Raw genomic sequence first — 23,687 nt, 5'->3', positions numbered from 1 at the left:
GGGATCGCTTGTCCAAAGAACTACCCCACTAGTACTTTGCCATGGGCGATGTGATAGTCTTGCATACTTTTTTGGTCAACTAAAAACAACTCATGCTATATGTTGGGATTGCTTGAGCAATGGATTTAAGTAGCACTTGTTGGGGATCGTTGCAGAAATTAATTTTTTTTCTACGCATCACCAAGATCAATCTATGGAGTTTACTAGCAACGAGAGGGGAGTGCACCTTCATACCTTTGAAGATCGCGATGCAGAAGCGTTGCAAGAACGCGGTTGGAGCAGTCGTACACGTAGCGATTCAGATCGCGGCAGAATCCGATCCAAGCACCGAACAACGGTGCCTCCGTGTTGAACACACGTGCAGCCCGGTGACGTCTCCCGTGCCTTGATCCAGCAAGGAGGAGGGAGAGGTTGAAGAAGAAGGCTCCAACAGCAGCACGATGGCGTGGTGGTGGTGGAGTGGCAGTTCTCCGGCAGGGCGTCGCCAAGCTCACGCGGAGGAGGAGAGGTGTTGGGGAGGGGAGGGGCTGCGCCTTGGATGTCGTGCTGCAGCCCTCCCTCCACCCCTCTATTTATACGGAGAAGGGGGAAGGGGGCCGGCCCCTCTAGATGAGATCTAGAGGGGGGCGGCGGCCAAGGGGGAGGGGGCTTGCCCCCCCAAGCAAGGGGGGCGCCCCCCTTTAGGGTTCCCCCAACCCTAGGCGCATGGGCCTTAGGGGGGATGGCGCCCAGCCCACTTAGGGGCTGGTTCCCTTCCACCTACAGCCCATAAGGCCCTCCGGGGCAGGTGGACCCTCCCGGTGGACCCCCGGAACCCCTCCAGTGGTCCCGGTACAATACTGGTATACCCCCGAATATTTCCGGTGACCGTATGATGACTTCCCATATATAAATCTTCACCTCCGGACCAATCCGGAACTCCTCGTGACGTCCGGGATCTCATCCGGGACTCCGAACAACATTCGGTAATCACATACAAACCTTCCTTATAACCCTAGCGTCATCGAACCTTAAGTGTGTAGACCCTACGGGTTCGGGAATCATGCAGACATGACCGAGACACCTCTCTAGCCAATAATCAATAGCGGGGTCTGGATACCCATGTTGGCTCCCACACGTTCCACGATGATCTCATCGGATGAACCACGATGTCGAGGATTCAAGCAATCCCGTATACAATTCCCTTTGTCAATCGGTACGTTACTTGCCCGAGATTCGATCGTCGGTATCCCAATACCTCGTTCAATCTCGTTACCGGCAAGTCACTTTACTCGTTCCGTAATGAATGATCCCGTGACCAACTACTTGGTCACATTGAGCTCATTATGATGATGTATTACCGAGTGGGCCCAGTGATACCTCTCCGTCATACGGAGTGACAAATCCCAGTCTCGATCCGTGCCAACCCAACAGACACTTTCGGAGATACCTGTAGTGCACCTTTATAGCCACCCAGTTACGTTGTGACGTTTGGTACACCCAAAGCATTCCTACGGCATCCGGGAGTTGCACGATCTCATGGTCTAAGGAAATGATACTTGACATTAGAAAAGCTTTAGCAAACGAACTACACGATCTAGTGCTATGCTTAGGATTGGGTCTTGTCCATCACATCATTCTCCTACTGATGTGATCCCGTTATCAATGACATCCAATGTCCATGGTCAGGAAACCGTAACCATCTATTGATCAACGAGCTAGTCAACTAGAGGCTCACTAGGGACATGTTGTGGTCTATGTATTCACACATGTATTACGATTTCTGGATAACACAATTATAGCATGAACAATAGAAAATTATCATGAACAAGGAAATATAATAATAACCATTTTATTATTGCCTCTAGGGCATATTTCCAACAGTCTCCCACTTGCACTAGAGTCAATAATCTAGTTACATTGTGATGAATCGAACACCCATAGAGTTCTGGTGTTGATCATGTTTTGCTCGTGGAAGAGGTTTAGTCAACGGATCTGCGACATTCAGGTCCGTATGCACTTTACAAATATCTATGTCTCCATCTTGAACATTTTCACGAATGGAGTTGAAGCGACGCTTGATATGCCTGGTCTTCTTGTGAAACCTGGGCTCCTTGGCCAGGGCAATAGCTCCAGTGTTGTCACAGAAGAGAGTCACCGGGCCCGACGCATTGAGAATAACTCCTAGGTTGGTAATGAACTCCTTCATGCAGATTGCTTCATGCGCTGCCTCCGAGGCTGCCATGTACTCCGCTTCACATGTAGATCCCGCCACGACGCTTTGCTTGCAACTGCACCAGCTGACTGGCCCACCATTCAAAATATAAACGTATCCGGTTTGTGACTTAGAGTCATCCAGATCTGTGTCGAAGCTAGCGTCAACGTAACCCTTTACGACGAGCTCTTCGTCACCTCCATAAACGAGAAACATATCCTTAGTCCTCTTCAGGTACTTCAGGATATTCTTGACCGCTGTCCAGTGTTCCATGCCGGGATTACTTTGGTACCTTCCTACCAAACTTACGGCAAGGTTTACATCAGGTCTGGTACACAGCATGGCATACATAATAGACCCTATGGCCGAGGCATAGGGGATGACACTCATCTTTTCTCTATCTTCTGCCGTGGTCGGGCATTGAGCCGTGCTCAATCTCACACCTTGCAATACAGGCAAGAACCCCTTCTTGGACTGATCCATATTGAACTTCTTCAATATCTTGTCAAGGTACGTGCTTTGTGAAAGACCAATGAGGCGTCTCGATCTATCTCTATAGATCTTGATGCCTAATATATAAGCAGCTTCTCCAAGGTCCTTCATTGAAAAACACTTATTCAAGTAGGCCTTTATGCTTTCCAAGAATTCTATATCATTTCCCATCAATAGTATGTCATCCACATATAATATGAGAAACGCTACAGAGCTCCCACTCACTTTCTTGTAAACACAGGCTTCTCCATATGTCTGCGTAAACCCAAACGCTTTGATCATCTCATCAAAGCGAATGTTCCAACTCCGAGATGCTTGCACCAGCCCATAGATTGAGCGTTGGAGCTTGCACACCTTGTCAGCATTCTTAGGATCGACAAAACCTTCTGGCTGCATCATATACAATTCTTCCTTAAGGAAACCATTAAGGAATGCCGTTTTGACGTCCATTTGCCATATCTCATAATCATAGAACGCGACAATTGCTAACATGATTCGGACGGACTTCAGCTTCGCTACGGGTGAGAAAGTCTCATCGTAGTCAACCCCTTGAACTTGTCGATAACCCTTAGCGACAAGCCGAGCCTTATCGATGGTCACATTACCATCCGCGTCTGTCTTTTTCTTAATGATCCATTTATTTTCTATGGCTCGCCGATCATTGAGCAAGTCAGTCAAAGTCCATACTTCGTTTTCATACATGGATCCTATCTCGGATTTCATGGCTTCAAGCCATTTGTCGGAATCCGGGCCCACCATCGCTTCTTCATAGTTCGAAGGTTCACCGTTGTCTAACAACATGATTTCTAGGACAGGGTTGCCGTACCACTCTGGTGCGGAACGTGTCCTTGTGGACCTATGAAGTTCAGTGGTAACTTGATCATGATCGTCATCATTTACCTCCTCTCTAGTCGGTGCAGGCACCACAGAAACATTTTCTTGAGCTGCGCTACTTTCCGGTTCAAGAGGCAGTACTTCATCAAGTTCCACTTTCCTCCCACTTACTTCTTTCGAGAGAAACTCTTTCTCTAGAAAGCATCCATTCTTGGCAACAAAGATCTTGCCTTCAGATCTGAGGTAGAAGGTATACCCAATAGTTTCCTTAGGTATCCTATGAAGACGCATTTTTCCGACTTGGGTTCGAGCTTTTCAGGTTGAAGTTTCTTGACATAAGCATCGCATCCCCAAACTTTCAGAAACGACAGCTTAGGTTTCTTCCCAAACCATAATTCATACGGTGTCGTCTCAACGGATTTCGACGGAGCCCTATTTAAAGTGAATGCGGCAGTCTCTAAAGCATATCCCCAAAATGATAGCGGTAGGTCGGTAAGAGACATCATAGATCGCACCATGTCCAACAGAGTGCGATTACGACGTTCGGACACACTATTACGCTGAGGTGTTCCAGGCGGCGTGAGTTGTGAAACAATTCCACATTTCCTTAAGTGCGTGCCAAATTCGTGACTCAAATATTCTCCCCCACGATCTGATCGTAAGAACTTTATTTTCCTGTCACGTTGATTCTCAACCTCACTCTGAAATTCCTTGAACCTTTCAAAGGTCTCAGACTTGTGTTTCATTAAGTAGACATACCCATATCTACTTAAGTCATCAGTGAGGGTGAGAACATAACGATAACCACCGCGAGCCTCAACGCTCATTGGACCGCACACATCAGTATGTATGATTTCCAATAAGTTGGTTGCTCGCTCCATTGTTCCGGAGAACGGAGTCTTGGTCATTTTGCCCATGAGGCATGGTTCGCACGTGTCAAATGATTCATAATCAAGAGACTCCAAAAGTCCATCTGCATGGAGTTTCTTCATGCGTTTGACACCAATGTGACCAAGGCGGCAGTGCCACAAGTATGTGGGACTATCATTATCAACCTTACATCTTTTGGCATTCACACTATGAATATGTGTAACATCACGTTCGAGATTCAATAAGAATAAACCATTGACCAGCGGGGCATGACCATAAAACATATCTCTCATATAAATAGAACAACCATTATTCTCAGATTTAAATGAGTAGCCATCTCGCATTAAACGAGATCCAGATACAATGTTCATGCTCAAAGCTGGCACTAAATAACAATTATTGAGGTTTAAAACTAATCCTGTAGGTAAATGTAGAGGTAGCGTGCCGACGGCGATCACATCGACCTTGGAACCATTCCCGATGCGCATCGTCACCTCGTCCTTCGCCAGTCTCCGCTTATTCCGCAGCTCCTGTTTTGAGTTACAAATATGAGCAACCATACCGGTATCAAATACCCAGGAGCTACTACGAGCGCTGGTAAGGTACACATCAATAACATGTATATCACATATACCTTTGGTATTGCCGGCCTTCTTATCCGCTAAGTACTTGGGGCAGTTCCGCTTCCAGTGACTGTTTCCCTTGCAATAAAAGCACTCAGTCTCAGGCTTGGGTCCATGCTTTGGCTTTTTCCCAGCAACTGGCTTACCGGGCGCGGCAACCCCCTTGTCGTCCTTTTGGAAGTTCTTCTTACCCTTGCCTTTCTTGAAACTAGTGGTTTTATTGACCATCAACACTTGATGTTCCTTTTTGATCTCCACCTCCGCTGATTTCAGCATTGAATACACCTCAGGATTGGTCTTTTCCATCCCGTGCATATTGAAGTTCATCACAAAGCTCTTGTAGCTAGGTGGGAGCGACTGAAGGATTCTGTCAACGACCACGTCATCTGGGAGATTAACTCCCAGCTGAGATAAGCGATTGTGTAACCTAGACATTTTGAGTATGTGCTCGCTGACAGAACTATTCTCCTCCATCTTACAACTATAGAACTTGTCAGAGACTTCATATCTCTCGACCCGGGCATGAGCTTGGAAAACCATTTTCAGCCCTTGGAACATCTCATATGCTCCGTGCTGCTCAAAACGCTTTTGGAGCCCCGGTTCTAAGCTGTAAAGCATGCCGCACTAAACCAGGGAGTAATCATCAACACGTGCTTGCCAGGCGTTCATAACGTCTTGGTTTGCTGGGACGGGTGCTTCACCTAGCGGTGCTTCCAGGACATATGCTTTCTTGGCAGCTATGAGGATGATCCTCAAGTTTCGGACCCAGTCCGTATAGTTGCTACCATCGTCTTTCAGCTTGGTTTTCTCTAGGAACGCGTTGAAGTTGAGGTTGACATTAGCATGGGCCATTTGATCTACAAGACATATTGTAAAGGTTTTAGACTAAGTTCATGATAATTAAGTTCATCTAATCAAATTATTAATGAACTCCCACTCAGGCAGACATCCCTCTAGTCATCTAAGTGATACATGATCCGAGTCAACTAGGCTGTGTCCGATCATCACGTGAGACGGACTAGTCATCATCGGTGAACATCTTCATGTTGATCGTATCTGCTATACGACTCATGCTCGACCTTTCGGTCTCTTGTGTTCCGAGGCCATGTCTGTACATGCTAGGCTCGTCAAGTCAACCTAAGTGTATTGCGTGTGTAAATCTGGCTTACACCCGTTGTATGCGAACGTTAGAACCTATCACACCCGATCATCACGTGGTGCTTCGGAACAACGAACCTTCGCAACGGTGCACAGTTAGGGGGAACACTTTCTTGAAATTTTAGCGAGGGGTCATCTTATTTATGCTACCGTCGTTCTAAGCAAATAAGATGTAGAACATGATAAACATCACATGCAATCAAACAGTGACATGATATGGCCAATACCATTTTGCTCCTTTTGATCTCCATCTTCGGGGCGCCATGATCATCATCGTCACCGGCATGACACCATGATCTCCATCATCATGATCTCCATCATCGTGTGTTCATGAAGTTGTCTCGCCAACTATTACTTCTACTACTATGGCTAACGATTAGCAATAAAGTAAAGTAATTACATGACGTTCCAGTTGACACGCAGGTCATAAATAAATTAAGACAACTCCTATGGCTCCTGCCGGTTGTCATACTCATCGACATGCAAGTCGTGATTCCTATTACAAGAACATGATCAATCTCATACATCACATATATCATTCATCACATCCTTCTGGCCATATCACATCACATGACACTTGCTGCAAAAACAAGTTAGACGTCCTCTAATTGTTGTTGCAATTTTTTTACGTGGCTGCTATAGGTTTCTAGCAAGAATGTTTCTTACCTAGGCCAAAACCACAACGTGATATGCCAATTTCTATTTACCCTTCATAAGGACCCTTTTCATCGAATCCGATCCGACTAAAGTGGGAGACACAGACACCCGCTAGCCACCTTATGCAACTAGTGCATGTCAGTCGGTGGAACCTGTCTCACGTAAGCGTACGTGTAAGGTCGGTCCAGGCCGCTTCATCCCACGATGCCGCCGAATCAAGATAAGACTAGTAACGACAAGTAAATTGACAAAATCGACGCCCACAACAACTTGTGTTCTACTCGTGCATAGAAACTACACATAGACCTAGCTCATGATGCCACTGTTGGGGATCGTTGAAGAAATTAAATTTTTTTCTACGCCTCACCAAGATCAATCTATGGAGTTTACTAGCAACGAGAGGGGAGTGCATCTTCATACCTTTGAAGATCGTGATGCGGAAGCGTTGCAAGAACGCGGTTGGAGGAGTCGTACACGTAGCGATTCAGATCGCGGGAGAATCCGATCCAAGCACCGAACAACGGTGCCTCCGCGTTCAACACACGTGCAGCCCGGTGACGTCTCCCGCGCCTTGATCCAGCAAGGAGGAGGGAGAGGTTGAGGAAGAAGGCTCCAACAGCAGCACGACGGCGTGGTGGTGGTGGAGTGGCAGTTCTCCGGCAGGGCTTCGCCAAGCTCACGCGGAGGAGGAGAGGTGTTGGGGAGGGGAGGGGCTGCGCCTTGGATGTCGTGCTGCAGCCCTCCCTCCACCCCTCTATTTATAGGGAGAAGGGGGAAGGGGGCCGGCCCCTCTAGATGAGATCTAGAGGGGGGCGGCGGCCAAGGGGGAGGGGGCTTGCCCCCCAAGCAAGGGAGGCGCCCCCCCTTTAGGGTTCCCCCAACCCTAGGCGCATGGGCCTTAGGGGGGATGGCGCCCAGCCCACTTAGGGGCTGGTTCCCTTCCACCTACAGCCCATAAGGCCCTCCGGGGCAGGTGGACCCTCCCGGTGGACCCCCCGGAACCCCTCCAGTGGTCCCGGTACAATACCGGTATACCCCCGAATATTTCCGGTGACCGTATCATGACTTCCCATATATAAATCTTCACCTCCGGACCAAACCGGAACTCCTCGTGACATCCGGGATCTCATCCGGGACTCCGAACTACATTCGGTAATCACATACAAACCTTCCTTATAACCCTAGCGTCATCGAACCTTAAGTGTGTAGACCCTACGGGTTCGGGAATCATGCAGACATGACCGAGACACCTCTCTAGCCAATAATCAATAGCGGGATCTGGATACCCATGTTGGCTCCCACACGTTCCACGATGATCTCATCGGATGAACCACGATGTCGAGGATTCAAGCAATCCCGTATACAATTCCCTTTGTCAATCGATACGTTACTTGCCTGAGATTCGATCGTCGGTATCCCAATACCTTGTTCAATCTCATTACCGACAAGTCACTTTACTCATTCCGTAATGCATGATCCCGTGACCAACTACTTGGTCACATTGAGCTCATTATGATGATGCATTACCGAGTGGGCCCAGTGATACCTCTCCGTCATACGGAGTGACAAACCCAGTCTCGATCCGTGCCAACCCAACAAACACTTTCGGAGATACCTGTAGTGCACCTTTATAGCCACCCAGTTACGTTGTGACGTTTGGTACACCCAAAGCATTCCTACGGCATCCGGGAGTTGCACGATCTCATGGTCTAAGGAAATGATACTTGACATTAGAAAAGCTTTAGCAAACGAACTACACGATCTAGTGCTATGCTTAGGATTGGGTCTTGTCCATCACATCATTCTCCTAATGATGTGATCCCATTATCAATGACATCCGATGTCCATGGTCAGGAAACCGTAACCATCTATTGATCAACGAGCTAGTCAACTAGAGGCTCACTAGGGACATGTTGTGGTCTATGTATTCACACATGTATTACGATTTCTGGATAACACAATTATAGCATGAACAATAGAAAATTATCATGAACAAGGAAATATAATAATAACCATTTTATTATTGCCTCTAGGGCATATTTCCAACAGCACTTCCCTTCCCGCACAAGCAAGGTTTCGTTCTGACCAGCCACCAATCTTGCTGCGGATACGATCACTGATGTGGTTGAATGTACCGCTAGTGATTCTACCAATGGCCGTGGGCAGTCCCAAATATCGTTGGAACGCCTAAACTGCAATGCCAAGAGATTGTCTGAGGGTCGCTCGAAGGGGCTGCTCTGTATTGCCACTGAAGAAGATGGAGCTCTTGTCTCGGTTCACTGCTTGGCCGGAGCAAGTAGCGTAAATATGAAGAATTTCATTGAGCCATTCTGCACTTTGGGTGTTAGCTTTGAGGAAAATGAGACTATCGTCAGCAATTAAAAGGTGACTAACCCAAGGTGCATGAACACTCACACGGATCCCCCTGTCAATGCGTGCCCCGCCAAAGTTATTGAGCATTGAGGTGAGGCCTTGGGCGCATATGAGGAAGAGATATGGAGAGACTAGGTATCCTTGTCGGAGCCCTCTGGTTGGATTGAAGTACGGGAGCAGCTCTCCGTTAACCTTGATGGTAAATCTGACCGATGTAACACACTTCATAATGAGGCTAGTAAAACGATCACCGAAGCCCAGTTTGGCCAGCATAGCTTCGAGATAACACCATTCCACACGATCGTATGCTTTCAGCATATCAGGTTTGATGGCGCAGCTGAAATTCTTACCCTTCTTCCTTCTCCTGATGGCGTGGATACACTAATAGGCCACTAGAACATTGTCCGTGATTAAGCGGCCTCGAACAAAAGCACTTTGTTCCTCTCCAATGACTTCATCGAGAATGAGCCGAACGCAGTTGGCCACTGTCTTGACTGCAATTTTGTACAGAACAGGGCACAATGCTATTGGTCTATATTGTGAGATTTTCTAGGGGTGATGGACTTTAGGGATCAAAGTTATTGCTGTGTCATTCAGTCCCAAAGGTAATTCTCCTCCGTTCAAAAAACTCAAGATAGCCAAAGTGATATCTTCCCCCATCCCAGTGTCGTTGGTAAAAACCCGCGGTGAATCCATCCACACCGGGCGCTTTGGAAGGCGCCATATCGAACAATGCTATCTTTACGTCGGCCGCCGTGTACTCCCGCTCGAGTGTATAATTCATATCGTCGGTGACCCGTGGTTGAACGCATTGCAGCAGCCCCTCCATCGGATTGTAGCCTTGTGATTGGTAAAGGGCATGATAAAAATGAGTGATCTCCTCCTTCACTTCACCTGGATCACTACTCACATGGCCATCGGCCAACTCCAATGAGGTAATGCGATTGATCCTCTTGCGCTGCCTAGCCTGTGCCTGGAAATAGCTAGTGTTCCGGTCACCTGCATGTAGCCACAGCACTCGAGATCTCTGTTTGAGCCAAATCTCCTCTTGCCGGAGGGCCTCCCTTAGCTGTGAGGCGACAACCCTCTCCTCGTCATTTGGACCACACCCTATTGCAGCAGTCCGGAGACGCTCAAGTCTTTTCTGAAGTTTACGCACTCGGCGTTCCATGTTCCAAAACTCTTTATGCCCCCATGCTCCCAGCTCACTCTGAACCATGGAGAGGGCATCAACGATGCCTTGCAATCCTCCCTGACCTGCTCCCGACTGCCACATCTTCCGCACTTTCTCATCATAGTCGGCGTGTGATTGCCAAACATTTTCGTAGCGGAAAGATTGGGTCGCCCGGGACCAGCCCATCGCTGCCGTAGCTCGGCACTCGGCAAGCAAAAAGCAGTGATCCGATTCTACACTGCTAATATGTTTGACAATTGAGAACTCGAACATCTGAAGAAAATCGGCATTGGCAAAGGCCCTGTCTAGCCTTGCTTTCACGTTCATGTTCCCCTGCTGCCTATTATCACATGTGAAAGGGACACCGCGCCACCCCAGGTCCTGAAGTGCGCAATCCGAAATCGCCTCGTGGAAAGCATGCATCTGTGCCTCCGGTCTAGCATGTATACTGAAATGCTCGTCCGCAAATAGGGTTTCATTGAAATCACCCAAACATAACCATGCCCTATGCGGGACAGCAAAAAGAGTGCGAAGAAACCGCCAACTGTGATGGCGATTCTCCAAACGTGGCTCTCCATAGAAGCCAGTAAAGCGCCAATTTTTATCATTCTGACTGACCTTGACATCAATATGCGATTTGCTGAAATTCTCCAAAGTAACTTCAACATCTTTTGACCAAAACAAACCGATACCTCCACTTAAACCGTCACTGTCAACGGCAAAGCAACCAAAAAAACCTAAGTAAACTTCAAATCTTCCACACGTTTCCCCCTGATCTTTGTCTCCATGACGAAAAGCAAGGTGGGGCCTTCTTGCTTCACTAACTTGCGAAGCTCACGAACTGTCTCAGGGTTCCCAAGCCCTCGATAGTTCTAGCTCATAGCATTCATTGGCTTGGGCAGGGCTGACTCGCAGCCGCTGCCGATGATTCAGATGATGGTGGGGTGGGCCTCTTCTTCTTCGGTTCCCTCTCAAGGAAAGTTTCATTCAGGTTCTCCGGGGTTTGAGCTGTAGGATTGGGTAAACCCTCTTCCTCAACAATGTTTGCATTAGCCTCGCCGTGCTCTGTGATTGCCAGCGGCTGTTGCTCCACCCTACGATAAACCTGGGTGGAATGCGGACCACCTTTGCATTTTTGTGGCGCGGGGGAGAATTGATCAAGATCCATCTACGGAGAGGTTTTTGCACATCAATGGTTACTCTTGCTCGTAAGAAACCTCCCACTGGATCAATTTGGACAATAGAGGCAGTCTTGTCGATCTGTCTAGCTATTGCCAAGCCTCGAGTATTGTTCCTCAAATTATAGTGTAGATTCACTACCCGAGCCCAAACAGGCAATTTATCAAACTTTAGTTCTGAAGGTTGCATGTGTTCCTCGAATTCCTACAGGATTACTGCATGCTTGTTGATGTGCCATGGAGACCCTTCCCAGACTCGGTCTCGATCATGTTTAGTCTCAAATTCAGCAGCAAACATGTTCTCTCCCAGAGGACGAAAAACCAGGCCTCTAGGGTTTCCCCAAGCAGGGCGGAGTGCATTGGAGATTGTATGTATGTGAAACAGATTCCTGAATAGCACCTTGCCCGCCAGAAGCCACTTCGGCGGCGCACCATCGTCGGAGTCATCGATCACCAGAAGTGTCGCTTCCTCCTCCGAGATATCCAACTTGCCGAGCGCCTCCTCCATTTGCGCTCGAGCTGAGCGGGGAGAGAGGGCGCCGCCTCCTCGCCGTCCGTTCCTGGCGGACGCTGAAACAATAGTCCCAGAGATCGCCGGTGCGCCCCGCCGATGAGATCTGTGGGCCCAGTCGAGTCCACCGAACCCTAGTCGCCACCAAGGGGTATTAGGGTTTTGAGGAAATTACTGCTAGCGCTTTGCGCCGTTGAATATTTACATGAGCAATTGAGCATTTCGATTATACTGTATATACATTCCCGTCGTAAGCAGCGCCGGAAACTTCCACAAGAGCGTGCGCATGCAGAACTGTGATGATCGGCAGAAATGGCATGCTTCGTCGCGCCAAAAACTCACACGATCGCCACGGTGATGACCGTGTTCGTCTCTGCAGGGCGCTGGCTTTCGACGACGCCGCTGGCGCCCTTCTCGATGACCGGCCGCCGGCATGTGGGACAGGAGCCATGGGACACCAGCCAGGCGTCCACGCAGCGGACGTGGAAGCCGTGCCTGCACAGCGGCAGCACGCGCACCTTCTCCCCGTCCACGAACTCGCTTAGGCATATGGCGCACACGTCGTCGATGTCCTCCCCGCAGGCGTACACCTCCATGGGGAGGCCCCTGAGGACGTGCCTCTTAATGCCGCTGCCGCTGCAGGCCACCCACGCCGACGCCCGGCCCTCGCCGGCAGCGGCCGCGGCCTCGCGGCACACGCGCCGGAGCGCGCACCGCGCCAGCGAGTTGAGCGCGATGACGAGGAGCAGCCCGAAGAAGACCGCGGCCAGGATGATCACCACGTTGGTCTCGAAAGCTGAGTACGCCCCAGCCGGTGCCGCCGCGCCTCCTTCAACTCCGTGGGCGACGCTCGACGCCGGCGCCTCCGAATCAGGACATCCCATGGTTGATAGATGAAGTTAGAGCAACTTCAATAGGGCGACCAATTTCGTCCGCGACCGTCCGTTTGAATCGGTGCGGACAAAAAAATCGGCCCAACACGACGACCCAAACGGACGTGCATCCGCTTTTGTCCGCCTGCCGACCCATTCCGGCCCATTTTTGAGCCAGATTTGCGTCGGCGCGGACACAAGACGGACGCGCGCGCGCTCGCCCTCTTTCCTCACTGGGCCCGCTGGTCGGTGGCACATTGGATTGGCCTCTCCACATCAAACAACACACCCTCGCCCGCCTGCTTCGTCGCCGACGCCGCCGGCCATTTTTTCCGATAAAATGGATACATAGATAGTTCTAGCGTACACAGATAAAAAAAAGACCACTACTCGTCACTTTCTGACTCCGACTCGGTAATGTCCTCCTCCGACGTCTGATTGTAGGCGTCAGCATGCTGCTCGTCTTCAAAGTCCCAACCCGACGTTTCTCGTAGCTTCAGTTTCAATTGAGCGGCCTGCTTCCGCGAACGCGTGTCCTCCCGATAGGCGGCTCGCTCCGTCCTCCTCGCGTCCCTCTCCAACCTCCTTTGCTTGTAGAACTGGTGCTCGTCGACGATGTCCTGCGGGAAGCGTTCGCGCCACACCACCATGGCTTCCACGTCCATCTCGGCAATGGCGAGGCGACGCTGCCGCCTCCGGTGGACACGACGATCCTCGTCGGTGAAAAGCCGCGGGAGAGGCGCCAGATCCTGCGCCCGCTGGCTCGACATGTCGGGAAAATTCATATCCCGACGAGGCCTCAGGAGGCGCCACGCCGCCGCGTCGTGCGTGCGGGCCGCCTCCTCTGCGGTGTCGAAGGTGCCGAGGATGAGACGTTTCTCGCGAAACCAGATCTCGGAGGAGAAGGCGCCGGAGCGGCGCTCACGGACACCGCAAAAATCCGAAGCGCCCAGGCGCGGATCGACATGGTGGCGCAGAGGCGAGACGAGTGGGCGGCGGACAACGAGCGGGGCAGAGTATGGAGGGAGCGCCTTCTTATAACGAGCGCCGGCCGCAGCGCGCGCGCGAACCTTTCCCGCGCGCTGGAGCACGAAAACCAGCGCGCGCTAGGCCGCTTTCCCCGCGCGCGCGAACCTTTCCCGTGCGCTGGAGCGCCAAAACCAGGGCGACGGCATGGCCGCTGGCATGATCTAAAGCACGCACGGTCATGAAATGGATCGGCCTGTTGGGCACATTGGCGACCCAAAACTAAAAAAGGGCGGACGGCGGGCGGCCGACCTAAGCGGACAGAAAGCGGACAAAAATGCGTCCGTTTGGGTCAGCCCGTTGGAGTTGCTCTTATGTAATCTGAGAGATGTCCACCCGGCTCAATCGATCAGAGTTCGCCCGGCCTCTGGTTCAAGCTATTCGAACTGGATTGATGCCTGTGTCCGTCTGTCTGTCTGTCGCTCTCTCCTTTGTACGTGGTGCATATATAGGGGCTGCCGCTGTGCAAGCATACTTTGTTGGATTTTCTTTTTTGTTGCGAATGAGTATGCTTTGTTGGATGATAAGGCATTGGGTAAAGTTCAGGAATCCTATCTATCTGGTAGTGAAAGCTCGCGCCTACGACTGTCAAGTGGCAGTGTGGCACAAGTATAGGTATTACGTGGTGCCCGGCCCCACTCCGTTGTCAAAAGTAGCACAAGTATGGGTATTACGTTGTACCCGTCCCTACTGCCAGTTATAAAAGAGTGAAACATTCCTTTCTCTTTTGTTCACGGGAGAGATAAATAAAAATATTCCATGCACCAAAGACCAAGAGGACTACAATTTCATGATCTAAAAGCATCTACAGTCAGGCGCCCTAAACCCACCTCAAACGTCCGGGCGGACGGCCAGGTCAAATCAACCAAGACGGGCGCCTCGGACAGGCATCAAACGACAGGGCTGACCAGCACCCCTCAAACATGGCGCCCCCATATTCGTCCCCTCCGTCACCCGAGCTCACCTCCGGCGATTTCCGGCCTTCTCTGGCATGGCAGGCAGTGGATCGGACTCCGACCAGTTCGGATCCGTCGACTCGGGTGTCATCCCGTGCGGGTTGGAGGAGGGAATGGTCGTCCACATTGCACTCCGCCGCTCCCGAGAGGACAGTGCCCGGCCGATGGCGGGATTTGTCCGGTGCGACTCCATAGCATCGGCTCAACAGGCGCTTGGATCCTCTAGGCCTAGATCATCGCGGTCCGACAGCCTTCAAATCTCTCCTTCCCCATCACCAGTCGGACGGAGTATGAGCCCCACCAGGACCGTTGTGCCCACCGTGGGACAGAGAGGATAAGGGTCGCGGAGGGTCGACTCGCTGCCGACATGGCGGCAGCAGAGGCGGCTGATGCGGCGGCGCGGCCGGCTGTAGAGGAGGAAGCTATCTGCGCCCGCATTGTGAAGAAGCGGCAGCGGAGGAACATGCGCGCCCTCGCCCGAGAGCAGAATCATGCGGTTGGTGCCATAGACGGACTAGCACCAAAGGAGGAGAAGGAGGATAACAACGGTGACAGCTCCGGCGACGAGCAGATCCGGCTTGGTCTCTACCGCGTCTTCGACCGGTACTTTCGCGAGAAGGAAGGCAATGGCGCTGGCAAGGGCAACCGGGGATGATCTTGTCCACCATAGCCAACCATGCCAAATTCTGGTAGTCCGATGACATGTTGTAATGTAGTAGCCGGACGATGTGTAAATGCATCGTTTACTAGTTGAATGAGTTTGTATGGATTTGAGGTATGCTAGTTAAGGTGTCCGGTTATGAGAAGGAAAATTTTAGATTTAACCGGTCAAGACGCGTCTGGCCGCGTCCACGGGCGCTTGAGGCATCGGATTTGGAGCGTCCAACTGTAGATGCTCTAAATGTAGAACAAAGATTTGCTACATCCAGAAACAAGAACTCAGGTTCCATCGGGCGCTCCTCAGCGATTAGGGATTCTCGGCCGTCCGATCATTTTCCTGATGCGATTCCAGCCGTCGGATCTCGGGCTCGGCTCACGTGAGGCATCGGATATTTATGAGCCATCGGATAAAATTCGAATGGCAACAGAATGTAAATACCATGCCCCCACCAGGGCATTTCGGTCATTTCACGTAGGGGGTATAAAAGGGGGCCGCTCCCGTGGTGAACCCTAGCCTCCTCTCTCCGCTCGTCCTCCCGCGTCCCAGCCCCCGCTCGCCCCGCCTTCTCCCCTCCCTCTCCCTCCCTCAGACCTCGCCGCCCCGCTCACATCGCTGCCGCCCCGCTCACATCGCTGCCGCCGACGCCCCTCAGACCACGCCGCGGTGGACCTCTCTCCTCCCTGCCCCCGCCCGTCCCGCTCGCCGTGGCCGTGGCCGATGACCGCGGCCCCGCCGTCCCACCCCGCCTGCGACGGCGGCCATGGACGAGCTCGAGCTCGACGGGGGAGCAACGGGGAGAGGAACATGAGGCTAGGGGGAGGAAGAAGATGGCCACCGCCGCCGCTCGCCCAGGCCATCCTCCCACTGTGAAGGAAGCAGCTAGAGAGGGAGGGCGTCGCCGGGTGTGCGCGTGCCTCCGCGGGTTCGCGTCGTGGTTGTCGGAGGCATGGGCGACGCGGATCAACCGCGTCGGTGAGGATGGGGGCGCCACAAGCCTCGTCGGAGGTCGCCTCTCCAGATCGGTGGAGGCCAAGGGCAAGGGAAAGGAGGAGCGCAGAAGAAGAAGGAGGGAGGAGTGATGCTGGGGAGGATGTGAGGCGGGCTCTTCGGCGGCCGCGAGAACTACGACAAGCGCCTGCACTGCCTGTCCAAGGAGGAGGTCGTCGTGCACGCGCGGATGCGCCGCCGGGCCCACTTCTGGAATTTCCTGAATAAGAATAAATCTAGAAAAAGGTTAACTGCGTCAGCATGACGTCGGGGTGATGTCAGCAGGTCAAAGGCGCCAGCCCAGGTCAAACCTGACGGCTGGGACCCACATGTCAGTGTAACAACTAACTAACAGAGTAGTTAGTGTTACTTTAGTACTAACCTAGGTTAACTATGGCCTGGGCCCACTGGTCAGTATCTAAACTACCTGTCAGGGTTAATTAGCACTAATCTAAATCTAACTAAATATTAACAGGGACGGGCCTGCCGTCAGTGACCCTGGGGGGTCAAACCCCAGGTCAAACGAGTCAACCTCGCCGGACATGGTCCACGGCTTGTCGCCGGCGACGCCAGAGACGGCGGAGGTGCTCGGAATCGCAGCTCAGGCAACCAAATGAGTGGCGGAGAGGCTCTATGGGGAGCTGGCGATCGCGCGCATCTAACGGGGCAAGCGGGAGCAGCTGGGGTGGACCAAGCTCGTCGGAAGCGAGCTCGCGGCGGCGGCCGGGGTTCGGCCAACGGCGGTTTGCGCGTTGCGGGGCATGTCCGGAGCCGTGGATGGTCGTGATCGACTCGCGGGAGTGCAGCGAGTGCAGAAGTGGGCTCGGACGCGTGCTTGCACGGCCGTAGTCGCGGTGGCGACATGATCGGCGGCGAGGAGCTGTCGGCTCCGACGGCCACGATGGTTAGAAGGCGCGGACGAGCACGGGGAGAGAGGGGAAAGGGGCAGGGGCTCACGGTGAATCCAGCAGAGGCAACGGCGAGGCCGGGGAGGGGCTGGAGCTCGCGAATCCCTGATGAGTTCACAGGTGGTCAGAGGTTGAAGATGAGGTCGGGGACGACGTTGCAGGGCTTCCGGCGGGGCGTGGCTCGGTGGGGAGGAAGAGGGGGTCGAGGCGGAGCTTCTGAGCGCTTCGGCGAGGCGAGGCAGTGGCTGTGGCCACGGCAACAGCGAGCGGCGGCGACGACGACGCTCGGGCACAGGAGGAAAGAGAGCAGAGGAGGGGGAAGCTCGGGGAGAGTGAGAGAGAGGTCGGGGGGGCTGCATGGCATCACCCGAAGAGGCCAGGGCGAAGCGGCCAGCAGGAGGTGGTGGGGCGTGCGCCGGCGTGCATCGGCCACGCGCTCGTCCTCCTGGCAAGGAGGAAGACGACAGGGGAGGGGGCCAGGTGGCTGGGCCGGCCACTTGGGCCGCCAGGTGGCTGCACAGTTGAGTTGGCCCAGGTAAGTTTCTGTTCTTTCCATTTATTTCTCTTTTCTATTATTCTGTAACTTGATGGCTTTATTAAAAATGCCAGAGCATTTCCAAAAATCATGAAACTGTTTGTGGGCACTGTTTGGAATATTTCCAGCAGCCCTCATTTCCTTTCATGATTACTTGGACATTTAAAATTATTTATAGCATTTAAATGTCCAAGTACAAATACTGTATGGTTTAATTCAATAACCCAGAGCGTCCTACAAAAGTGTGCACCATTTTTGGCAGAGGTTCTGGACCAAAACAAAAATGATGAACATTTATGATGGACATTTCAGGTTCAGTGAAAGTATTTTTAGGTTGAACCTATTTGAATTCCATTTGGTGCTAGGGTTTGGACATCCCCATTTCAAGTTCATCTGAAATTAAACATGATGACATGGATGCAGATGCAACTAATTACAAGCAAAGATCTAGGGCTGTGACAACTCACCCCCACTAAACAAGAATCTCGTCCCGAGATTCAAGACGTGAGGTAAGAAGACAGAGGGGGCACAAGACCAACACAATCTTCGCGATCCAGGTTGCACCTCATAAGGTTGTTGATTCTTTGCATACGTTGATCTTGACATCCTCGCTTTTGAGATCTTCATCCACGCGGTGACAACGGAAAGAAACTCTACTAGGATTGATCTTCTCGAAGATCAAGCTATACAAGATCAACCCGCGGAATGAGATGTTGAAAAATCTCGAGTTGAGACACAAAACACATCGAGAGGGATGGAAGAACAAACGACGAGGTTTGATTTGGTGGGCAACAATCCCACGCTTAGAGAGATGGTGGATGGTGTCAAGGTGGCGAGGAAATAATTGCCATGATCCCATAACGAGGCACCTCGGGGGAGGTGCCCCGTAGAGTTATTCCCTTAAATGGAAAAAAGAATTAATTTTGATATCTAGATCATTGAAACTCTTTATACCAGCCTAAGGCAATCACAATCGATCGTTTGGCGGAGTTCAAAGGAATGGCATATCCGGATTCGAATGGATGATGTGGACTACCTTGTTGAAGACAACGTGATGGATGATTTTGCTTATCATCGGGAATGGATGGGACCCATGGTAGGACCACTTTTGAAGATGATCCTAAACAACAATTACCGAGAGGGCAGCCCATGGGAATTGGCACAATGGCGGTGCAAGCTGGGAACCAAAGGTAGATGTTGGGAATGTTCCAACCATCATATCTGCTTGAGATTCAGATCTGGTTGGTGTCAGGATATTCCAGACTTATCCAGTCTAGAGAGAAAAATGAAATATTGCAACACAAATCGACGAGATGGCGTTGCGAGATTCTCGGGAGATGAACTACGATAGCAAGCTCCAAAACATGAGCTGGTTCTGCTACATACATGTGAACACGTTGTCCAAGACAAGCATGACCACATAGTAGTCTTACAACGCAACACTACCGAGTTCCGATTGGGAACCATTATTGATGATATCGAAGTCCTTTTATAAGCCCGGGTTAGCTCTTAAGAAGGAACTTCTTCTCCTTGAACAAATCAATCAGTGGCTTGGTGTGCTAGGAAATACATATGGAATGAAGATGATCAGTCTATCAGACCATAGAATACTTCGCACGTGCATGACTGACTTGGGATGATTCCAGAGGAAGCAAAAACAAGCTTTCTCGAGTTCACGGCGACAACTTGCATCAAATGCACATGAGTTAGAGGAAGTCACTTCTTTCATCCAAACATAGGCTTCATGAACGGAACACGAAGAAAATGCTTACAAAAGTTTCCAACACTAGCTTGATGTTCAACATGAATTATGGAGAAGATAAAATGCTGCTGATGGGCTCAACAACAAATCATAAAGATTTCCATGAAGATGGAATTCCATAACTATGTGAGCAAAGTGATAGCATTGGTCAGACCAAAAGATATAATGGTGTATGCTTGAGGGATCAACCACGAGTAAGACAACATTACGAACATCGTTGGTTCTGATTTTGATTTGACGATAACCCATACTCAAATCAAAGGATTGGGTAAGACAATAAATCCAACAACTGATCACGAGGACCAATCGATGAAGATATCATCTTTCTTCAACACATACACACACACACACACACAAGAAGATATCCCTTAACATGAACTAAGTCAGACAAGCTTTTATCTTCCAACTCTCCAAGTTGTTGTTTGGCTTAACCAACTAGCTCAGGGGTATCCAACACGGATTCTTGGAGAAAGGGTGGTTTGCAAGAAACCATCTTGATCACGAGCTCAACATAACGGTCAGGGGACAACTTGGTGATACCTCCGAGAAGATATTCGAAGAATCACGAACCACCGATATGTTATTAAGCTCGAGAAAAAACTTGCTTTTCAAGGCAAGACGACATGAACAGAAGAGCAAGGAATTCAATCCTAACTCAAAGATCGAAGAGTGCACCATAAATAAGGACAAGGTAGCACAATCTGTCTTAGAATGATGATCCAATAACCAACACGCTAAGAATGAGAATATTGTCCATTTACTACCAAGCAACGAGGTTGCTAGGAGTATTGATTTCACACATCACAGTTCACTTGTCGACATTCCGGTTACAACAACACGGGACCGAAGAATGAATAATGATGGCGAGAAGTATCACCGCGTCAAGAATTCATAAGAGGTGGTGCAATTCTCATGACATTCTTGACATAAAGATGGTAACACTCCAAGGTAGAACAGAGCAAAAGCTGGGTTGGCATTTTGATCCACGGAATACAACTCCTTTTACCCAATCCTAGATATGAATAAGGTACTGGAGTTTGTTTCTCCTAGTCATTTTGGAATAGAATGGCTTGACGGACCACAAGAATAATAGGCATCGATAACACGAATGCACAACTAGTCCTGACTATCAATTGATAGACAGAGGTCAGAAAACAACTAAAGAGGGACAACTCAAAGGAACATACGATTTTCCGAGTTGTGGGTGCATAGACTAGCATGTCGAACGAGTTCAACATATCTCTTCTGGTTAACCCATGCAGAAGGGTAGAACTGGCAGAGTCACAAGTATAATGGAGAACTCATCAAGAGCAGTATAGTTGTGATCTTTTGATTCAAACGAATTTCTGCCAAGGATGGTTCATGGTATTTGGAAGAAGGAAATACCACGGACCTCGAGGACTATCGCAAAGGTTACTAACATCCTAAAGGAACTAGCAAACACTATCAACATGAAGTAAGTAGGGTGAATATTGGGTTCAAGAACCCAGGAATAGAATGCCTACTAACTAAATGGTATCACGGGATGCCTTCGAGAATGGTGGCCAGAATCATCACACTGGGAACACAACACATGGCTAGATTACTAGGTGACTCCCTAAAACACATAGGGTCATATAATAGCTCCAACATATATTTCGAGGCAATAGAGTACCTCAACTCACCGATTAGTGTGGTTGAGCTGGCCCAAAGGGACATTGGGAATGTAAAGAAGGGATTTGCAAATGCATCAGACTATATAGAAACCTGGGATGACTCGGACAGCATAACGGCTATAAATGCTAAAAAAGATTTGAGACATCCAGCGAAAATGGTGGCATAACCACTTAACATCACAATATCAAGGTTCTGAGATCAATTGTCAACACACTGAAGTAGTAGAGACTGAAATGAGGCTTAAATCCATCAATCCTATAAGTCTATGGATTAGTAACACGTGATCCTGATAGAAAGATTAGAAGGCTAGTTCTTAATCCCCGTAGAAAGGAAGAGGTTGACTCAGATCAGAAGGGCATAAGGTAAAGGAGTAAAAAGAGCCTTATGTTCCCTTCCACAATCAATTCCCCTATATAACTAAAGCATTTCTAGACTTGAGCTTCGACCAGTTTGGCTTGGTAATCCTACAGGCAGTCAGGCTCTGATACCAACACTGTCAGGACCCCGATTCCAAGTCACATCGATCGAGCCGGTAACACCTCATATCACTTTGCGGCCTCACGCACGGTATTCCCACGGGTGTCGCCTTACCATGGCCCGGGACCGTTTGCGCCTTTTGGATCACGTATATGATAGTGTCGCTAGCATCCATATGACAGAGAACTCGGGCCGACATGACTAGTCGTGAACCCAAAGTGGCGCTAACTTACGGGGACATGCATACATGAATCAACATCGAGCATGTCGGTCAGCAGCGTGCGAATCCGGGCTGTAGCACTGGGCTAACAGGACTCCGGTGAACCGGGCTGTAGCAGGCTAGGCAGGACTCCGGATATCACCGCGTGACATTTCCCCGAAGGGACAGACACAGAAACGAAGTGAATCACATGCCGGCCAGTCAAGTGTTCCGAAGCAGTAGTAGTGGGCTAGCAGGATTCCGGTGAACCGGGCTGTAGCGGACTACTATGGCTCATGGAAGCACAAGACTAAATTTCCCCATAAGAGAGGCTACCAAAGATAAACAACTAGGTTATCGAATCCCACACATACCAAGCATTCCAATCATACAGACAATATGCTCGATATGTGTAAATACAACATGGCATCACAACATAACTCTACGACTCAAGTATTTATTCATTAGGCTCCGAGGAGCCAAGATATTACAAACATGGGTCTCATGACCCAACATTCAGAGCATACAAGTCAAAGCACATGCGGAAGCTTAACATGTCTGAGTACAGACATCTACAAATGAAAAAGGCTGAGAAGCCTGACTATCTACCAGATCCTGCCGAGGGCACAAGATCGTAACTGAGGTATCAAGCTAAACGTCGAAGTCCACACGGAACTACTAGCGAGACTGACGTCTCTCTGCAAAACATAAAATAGGCAAATGTGAGTACAAATGTACCCAGCAAGACTTACATCAGAACTAGCTACATATGCATCAGTATCAACAAAGGGGGTGGTGGAGTTTGACTGCAGCAAGCCAGCTTTGACTCAGTGGCTATCCTAAACTATGACTGCAAGTAACTCTTTTGAGGTGGCGCACACGAGTCCACATATTCACCATATCAATACACCACTATGGATCCGCTCCCGTCTCCCTACGAGAAGGCCATCCATAGCACTCACGCTTATCTTGCAAGTTTTAGAGTATCCACTTTCACTTGTCTATGAACTGTATAGGCAACCAAGTAGTCCTTTACCGTGGACGCGGCTATTCGAATAGATGATGTTAACCCTGCAGGGGTGTACTTCTTCACACACGCTCTCACCACTTATCGCGGTTTACACGACATGTACTCGGCAACCTTCAAGCGGAAGCCCAGCGAGGGTGTCGGCCACGGCCTACCTAAACACTCAAGCCTCTAGTCTAGGTTTATCGCCTATTCAGGTTCCATCCGCAGGGAGTCTGGCCGAGGTTTCCACATACGGCCCCGAACGATGTGTACAGGGTTCCGAGACACCAAACGGGCGCCCGGCATGCCCGACCACGTGCCTACCGCATCACAGCCCACCCCTCGGGTCAGCGCTGCGCACGGCCTCCAGCATACTACAAACACCAGAAACTACTTGCAACTCCTGGACAGAGGACAAGGGTGGATAAGAAGCCGAGAGGGTCCATTGGTTTCGGGCCCAATGCATGGTAGTAGCTGAATCTTAAATCACACATACAGATCTCAGTGCTTAAGGACGGTTCCAATGAAACAACCCACCATGTACTCCGACATGGCCTGTCATCGATACCTTTACC

At 50.3% G+C, this 23,687-nt stretch overlaps 2 protein-coding genes across 2 annotated transcripts; both read right to left on the bottom strand.

Moving 5' to 3' along the window:
* Positions 1 to 9,790: 9,790 nt before the first annotated feature.
* Positions 9,791 to 10,798, bottom strand: LOC141022941 (uncharacterized). The gene has a single exon (XM_073499231.1). It carries the CDS (start codon positions 10,796 to 10,798, stop codon positions 9,791 to 9,793), a length of 1,008 nt encoding a protein of 335 aa, XP_073355332.1.
* Positions 10,799 to 12,402: 1,604 nt separating this feature from the next.
* Positions 12,403 to 12,948, bottom strand: LOC109768079 (RING-H2 finger protein ATL78-like). Its single transcript, XM_020326812.1, has one exon. It carries the CDS (start codon positions 12,946 to 12,948, stop codon positions 12,403 to 12,405), a length of 546 nt encoding a protein of 181 aa, XP_020182401.1.
* Positions 12,949 to 23,687: the final 10,739 nt, after the last annotated feature.

The sequence above is a fragment of the Aegilops tauschii genome, chromosome 5, assembly GCF_002575655.3.
Source record: "Aegilops tauschii subsp. strangulata cultivar AL8/78 chromosome 5, Aet v6.0, whole genome shotgun sequence".
Taxonomy (NCBI): Eukaryota; Viridiplantae; Streptophyta; class Magnoliopsida; order Poales; family Poaceae; genus Aegilops; species Aegilops tauschii.
This window is presented reverse-complemented; position numbering and strand designations above follow the sequence as displayed.